Source organism: Columba livia, chromosome 18 (assembly GCF_036013475.1).
Source record: "Columba livia isolate bColLiv1 breed racing homer chromosome 18, bColLiv1.pat.W.v2, whole genome shotgun sequence".
Lineage (NCBI taxonomy): Eukaryota > Metazoa > Chordata > Aves > Columbiformes > Columbidae > Columba > Columba livia.
Window position 1 is genome coordinate 12,501,854 of NC_088619.1, and position 6,649 is coordinate 12,508,502.

Here is a 6,649-nt window from a genome sequence, read left to right on the forward strand (position 1 = left end):
TTGCTGATAAAAAGCAAATACCGTATGATTCGCTACAAAGAGAAATATTTGCGTTTATCTGGGGATAGCCCTGGAAAGCTCCCAGCGCTTATTTGTTTGCTACTTTGTTGTTTTGTTTTGATGATAAGAGTTGGTAAACCCAGCAAAACTTTCTGGGGAGGTGGATGGGGGGGGGGTCGGCTCCTTCCCCTTGCAGAGCTGCAGCACCAGCTTCACCGGCCGCAGCGGAGCCGAAACATAATGTTAGAAAGAGAAATAAATGGGGGGGTTAAGGGGACGGATCTACAGCGCGGCCGGACGGGCGCTGCTGCGCCCCCACCAACAACAAAAAAAAAAGAGTAACTTTGGGGCATTTTGGGTTTCACGCACCCCCCGTGTCCGCCCCCGAACAGCCCAGCGCGGGGGGCGCGGACACCCCTCCCCGCGGGTGCGCAGCGCTCCCCGCCCCCGCGCTCCCCGCGCCGTTCCTGGGCCTTTGGCGCCCCCTCTGGACGGCGGCGCGCACCGCCCGCGGGTCCCGCCGCGCCGCGCTCCGGCCCGCGGGGCCCCCGGGCGCCGCCTCGCTCCTCCATCGCCGCTCCGCACCCGCGGAGGGCAGCCCGCGGGAGCAACTCGCAGCGAACCCCCACCCGCGCTCGCAACGGTTATTCCTTAACTCCCGGGAAAGCAGAAAATGCCGCGGCGGGCGGAACGGCGCCGAGGGGAACGGAGTCTGAGACCCGGCGCCGCTCCGCACCCGCGCAACCGGCTCCGTGCACCGCGCCCCGCCCGCAGCGCCCCGTCCACCCGCCCCCTGCGCGGCGCTGAGCGGCGCTGCGCGCCCGCCGGCCCCGCCCCGCGGCAGCGGCTCAGCCAATGGCGTGCGCGCCAGCCCCCGGGGGCCGCCCTCCCATTGGCGGAGCGCTCCCGAGCCGAAATCGCCGCGCAGGGTATTTATTCCCGCGCCGCGGCGCGGGCCGCAGAGCCGCGCTGGAGACCGGCGGGGCACCTGGGCCCGTCCGCCACCCACGGCCCCGCGCCGCCACCCACGGCCACCCCCCTTGCTCCCGTCCTTTCTCTCCTACAACTTGCAAAAGTTTCTCTCCTCACCTTTTTTTTTTTTGTTTTTACTTCGAAGGGTAGGGTAAAATAATAATAAACTTTTGCAAACTTTTTTCCAGCTTTCTCCTGCTCTCCCCAGCCGGTGGAGACTTCGTCTCTCCTACTTTTACTTTTTTAACTCTTCCCTACCCCTTAGCCACCTGATTTTTTTTTTATTTCTATTTTTTCATCCCCTGTCCCCCCTCTGCCAATTTCTCGCATGAATCTCCTAGACCCCTTCATGAAAATGACAGAAGAACAGGACAAATGTATCTCCGATGCCCCCAGCCCCACCATGTCGGATGACTCTGCCGGGTCCCCCTGCCCCTCTGGATCCGGCTCGGACACGGAGAACACCAGACCCCAAGAAAACACCTTCCCCAAGGGTGACACAGACCTGAAGAAGGAGAGCGACGAGGACAAGTTCCCGGTGTGCATCCGAGAGGCGGTGAGCCAAGTGCTCAAGGGCTACGACTGGACCTTGGTGCCTATGCCGGTCCGGGTGAACGGATCCAGCAAAAACAAGCCCCACGTGAAGAGACCCATGAATGCGTTCATGGTGTGGGCGCAGGCGGCCCGGAGGAAGCTGGCTGACCAGTACCCGCATCTGCACAACGCAGAGCTCAGCAAAACCCTGGGCAAGCTCTGGAGGTGAGTGTGGAGGCCGGGACGGGTCAGCGGGGGATGCTGGGGGGAAGGCTGCAGCCTACAAAGTCCACTCGAGCTTGTACCAGTGCTCAGAGGATGTGGAAGAGGAGGGAGAGGATGGTCTCAAGCCTGGAAAACTCACTGAAAACTTTTGCATGTGCTGGCAAACTTGTTTGGCGTGGGAGAAGACAGAATAATAGGGGAAAAGCAGGGAAAGTAGTTCCCCGAGGCTGCCTTCTAGTCTTGCAAGTAGTTTCTCAAGCAATGCCCTGGGTGGCAACTGGACCCGACAGGTTGGGGGGGGGACTAGCAGAGCCCCCCGGCTGGGCGAGCGGGGCCTGCCTTGGCGTTTGTTTGTTTGTGCTCTTGTCCAGAGGAAATGATGGTTTTCTGGATTGCATCAGCTTGGCCCGGGAGGAGAAGCGATGCGAGGGGAGGGGGCGGCAGGAGCCGGCGCAGGGCGAGCGCTGGCCACGCTGTGCCAAGCCCGGCTTTGGGGTGGGTGCGATGAGTGCTGCGTGGCCGGGTGCCCTCCGACTGCCAAAATGAGGCAGGGAGGGGAGAAAAACAGAAGGCAAGTGAGTCACCTGGCTGCCTCTGTGACTGCAGGAGGAGTGGGGGATGAATCCTAAATTTGTGGCTGCTCTTAGGGCAGGAGGAGAAAGCAGTGAGCAAACCTGGCCCTGGCAGGCAGGGACGGGGCCGTCACCTGTAGCACCCCGGGCACAGGACGTACCCCCTTGCAGGGGTGGCTGGGGAGGGACAAGGGCCAGACCTTGTTACCAGTTTCTCACCTCCTGTTCAGCCGCCATAGCAATCCAGCTATTTGGGCTGGAGGGGACAGCAAGGGGATGACAACCAGTGTGTGCCCCAGATGAGGGGTTAAACATCATGGGGGGCTTTGCATGCCGATTCAGGGGGCGGAGACGAGGTTTGTGCTGCTGTTAATGCCATAGTGGGGGCAGCCGGTATTGCCTCCCAGGAGCTGCAGCCCCTCAACCCTCACATCCCCCCCAGGCTGCTGAACGAGAGTGAGAAGCGTCCCTTCGTGGAGGAGGCCGAGCGGCTGCGGGTGCAGCACAAGAAGGACCATCCCGACTACAAGTACCAGCCGCGGAGGAGAAAGTCGGTGAAGAACGGGCAGTCGGAGCAGGAGGAGGGCTCCGAGCAAACCCACATCTCCCCCAACGCCATCTTCAAGGCGCTGCAGGCGGACTCCCCGCAGTCATCCTCCAGCATCAGCGAGGTGCACTCCCCCGGGGAGCACTCGGGTAGGTACCCACAGCCCCACCAGCTGTTACAGGGCGGGGGGGGGGGGGGTTAAGTCACAACCACCTAAGAAAAGTTGCATCCCGAACTAGTCTGACACTGGGATTCGGTAAGGGGGGGGGAAACAGGAGAGAGACCCAGAAATGCAGTGAGAAGGGGTCGGCTGCACCCGGGGAGCTGCTCGCAAATGCTGTGGCCACTTGCACCCCGTGAGAAACGCTAATCCATACTTTTTAAGAAAATAAACCAAAAGACAGCCCCGGTCTCGCAGCTCCCGTCTGAACGCTCGGTTACGTTACCTGGTGCGATAGACGGGCACCGATAGGGCTCGTCCATGTTCCTCGCACCTGGCAATGTTTGTGTTGCCCTACGCAACCGCGTTCAGAAGCGACGCGCTGCTCTGCGCCCGCGGGTTATCCATTAACCGCCGTATCGCACCGTCCCACGAGAGACACCCCCTTCACGCCCGTGCCTCTCTCTTCCTTCTGCAGGGCAATCGCAGGGCCCCCCCACGCCCCCCACCACCCCCAAGACGGACACGCAGCCGGGCAAGCAGGACCTGAAGCGCGAGGGGGGTCGCCCCCTGCAAGAAGGCGGCCGGCAGCCGCCCCACATCGACTTCCGAGACGTGGACATCGGTGAGCTCAGCAGCGACGTCATCTCCAACATCGAGACCTTCGACGTCAACGAGTTCGACCAGTACCTGCCCCCCAACGGCCACCCGGGGGTCCCGGCCACCCACGGCCAGCCCGGCCAGGTCACCTACACCGGCAGCTACGGCATCAGCAGCACGTCGGGTTCGCCGAGTGGCGCCGGCCACGTCTGGATGTCGAAGCAGCAGCCGCAGCCGCCGCCGCAGCCACCGCCGCAGCCGCAGCACGGGCTGGCGGCGCTGAGCGGCGAGCAGGGCCCCGCGCAGCAGCAGCGGCCGCACATCAAGACGGAGCAGCTCAGCCCCAGCCACTACAGCGAGCAGCAGCAGCACTCCCCGCAGCAGCTCAGCTACGGCTCCTTCAACCTCCAGCACTACGGCTCGTCCTACCCCCCCATCACCCGCTCCCAGTACGACTACAGCGACCACCAGAACTCCGGCTCCTACTACAGCCACGCCGGGGGGCAGAGCGGTGGCCTCTACTCCACCTTCAGCTACATGAGCCCCACGCAGCGCCCCATGTACACCCCCATTGCAGACACTTCGGGGGTGCCCTCCATCCCCCAGACCCACAGCCCGCAGCACTGGGAACAGCCCGTCTACACGCAGCTCACCAGGCCCTAAAGCCGTTTAAAAAGAATAATAAAAAATAAATCTAAAAAAAAAAATCAACATCGAAAAAATAAATCACAGAAGCAGCAGCAAGAACGGAGAACTCCCTCAGACTATTGTCTTTCTTTGAAATTAAATAATAATTAATAAAGACGCTACATTTGAAGCTGGCAGGGAGGAGAGGGCGCCTGGACCCTCCTGCGCTGGGGCAGCCTCCGGAGCACCCAGAACTCGGGCCGGGCTTTGCCAAGGACTGGACTTTAATCCGCTTCCAAGGCGCGGCGTGGAAACGACACTTGTAACCAACCGGCTCCTTGACTTGTTCTCTGGACTTCTGTAATGATTTGAGGGGTTTTTTAGCAGTAATTAAAAAAGAAAAAAAATGGGGGGTGGGGAAGAGAAAACTCAAGAGTCCTCTGTGAGGAACATTCTCTATTTTAAATATTTTTTAGTATGTACTGTGTATGATCCGTCACCAATTTGAGGGGATTTATACATATTTTTTAGAGATTTTTTTAAAACGCTCTTATTTTTCCAACAGCTAAAAAAACAAAACAATGACGCTTAGCGGAGCAGTCCGAGGGTTTCTTGCAGAGATATTTTTGTATAGATAAGTGTCTCTTTCTCTACAAATAAAGCAGCAACCCGGCGTGGTTGTAACGCTCGGTTAGCGGCCGGCGTCAGGTCGGCTCCGCAGTGCGGGATTGAGCGGGGAACGAGTGCGGGAGAGGCTTTATTTTTCTAACTAAGAGCAAAACCAGCCGGGAGGAGATTTTTAACTGTATTTTTTCATAACCTTGGGCCTTAAGAAAGAAAAACAAAGAGATTTTTTTTAAAAAAATAAGAAGAACAGCCCAAAGTGCTGTTGAGAAGCCTTAAGAGCAGCCCTGTGCTGATCACCTGTCCCCAGCTCTGGGGCTGGGGGGCCAGGTCGACCCCCTCCGATCAACCCCCCACCCACCCCAGGCCTGATGCAAAGCCCACCCAGCGGCTCCTTCTGCTCGCAGGACATCACCGATACTTTACATTATTTATTTTGTGAGAAGAGCAGTTTTTAATCACATTTATTTTGTTTTTTGAGTCTCCCTTCTATTCTAAGTCGTTTCAAAAGCATTTGCATTTGGAGCATTATTTGGAAGGTAACCGTGCCTGTTAAATTATGGTCTAAACTGTAACCAGTCCTTTATTTATCTCTTTAATTCTTTGTTATTATTATTATTATTATTCTTTTTGGAATCTGTGTCCTGGGTTTGTACAAACTTGTGCTCTTCCTTTGTTTTTTTTTTTTTCTTTTGTCTTAAGGATAAACTGGAAAAAAAGAAGAAACTGTACAAACTGCAGATTGCAAATGTAGCGCATCACTGAACCATTCGCCTTGTTTTGTGCCTCAGCCCTCGGGGCCACGCGAGCTGGTGCGAGGACGAGACCCGGCGCCCTGGCAGCGCTTTCAGGCTCCCCCCACGGGCGCGGGGGAGGCTGTGGCTGAACAGCTAAGGATTGCTTTTTAAAAAAGACAAACTTTTTTTATTTAAAAAAAAATGATATATTTGTTAACATTTTTTTTTTTTTTAGGGATTCAGTAGAAAAAAAAAATCTTAAAGCACTCTTATAATATGGCATCTTCCTATTTCTGTATAAAAGCAGATCTTTTTAAAGTATTTCTGTAACTTAAAAGACCTGTCATTTAAATCATATTTTGTCTCTAGGTAAGTTTTTGGTTTGTTTTGTTTGCAAGATCCTTCTCTTTGTGAAACTTACCTTTTTTTTTTTTTTTTTGTATATTATTGTTTGCAATAAATACACATTGTATTAAAAGTTAACCCCCTCCCCACCGGTCTCTGATTCATGAAGAGCCTCCACGCCAGGTCACGCCGAAGCCCCGGGTGGTTTTGGTTTCACTGGTGGGGTTTGGGGTGTCCCCACAAAGAGACAGCGGAGCTGGGGACACGACGGGATTCAGAGATAGGACCAAACCAGGTGACACTCAGGGTGTGAACCCTGCGCTGTCACCCGTGCGTCGGCTGCCCCAAGTCTTTGGGGACAACAAGAGGAGCTGCCCAGGTAGTTTGGGCTTTCAGGTCATTCTCCCCAAACCACTGAAATTCTCCCAAAAGAGCTGAAATCTCCCAAACAACCAAGCAGGACACGTGTCATCCCCAAAAAGCCGTGTCACTGCTCGCCCCCTGCTCTCCCACCGCCCCAGAGACGCAGCACGAGCACCTTGGCAAGGACAGACCCACCGGCCCGGCACCGCTTTTCCTATCGAACCCATCCCGGGGTGAATCTCTGCTCCAAACTCATGGTTTCTAAACCCACAGTTGCCAGGAGCAGCTCCCAGTGCTCCGGGCAATCCCAGCTCACCCTGGCACAGCTGCAATGAGCTGTGTG

The 6,649-nt window shown here is 56.4% G+C and overlaps 1 protein-coding gene across 1 annotated transcript; it reads left to right on the plus strand.

Moving 5' to 3' along the window:
• Positions 1-945: 945 nt before the first annotated feature.
• Positions 946-6,081, plus strand: SOX9 (SRY-box transcription factor 9). Its single transcript, XM_065035048.1, has 3 exons — positions 946-1,731; positions 2,746-2,999; positions 3,489-6,081. The coding sequence occupies exons 1-3, from the start codon at positions 1,301-1,303 to the stop codon at positions 4,271-4,273; spliced, it is 1,470 nt and encodes a 489-aa protein (XP_064891120.1). The 5' UTR covers positions 946-1,300; the 3' UTR covers positions 4,274-6,081.
• Positions 6,082-6,649: the final 568 nt, after the last annotated feature.

Bases quoted from the DNA above. Each gene is read 5' to 3' on its own strand.
- SOX9 (XM_065035048.1), top strand. From the start codon at position 1,301: ATGAATCTCCTAGACCCCTTCATGAAAATGACAGAAGAACAGGACAAA. The intron at 1,732-2,745 runs GTGAGTGTGGAG...CATCCCCCCCAG, and splicing joins ACCCTGGGCAAGCTCTGGAG to GCTGCTGAACGAGAGTGAGA. The intron at 3,000-3,488 runs GTAGGTACCCAC...TTCCTTCTGCAG, and splicing joins CTCCCCCGGGGAGCACTCGG to GGCAATCGCAGGGCCCCCCC.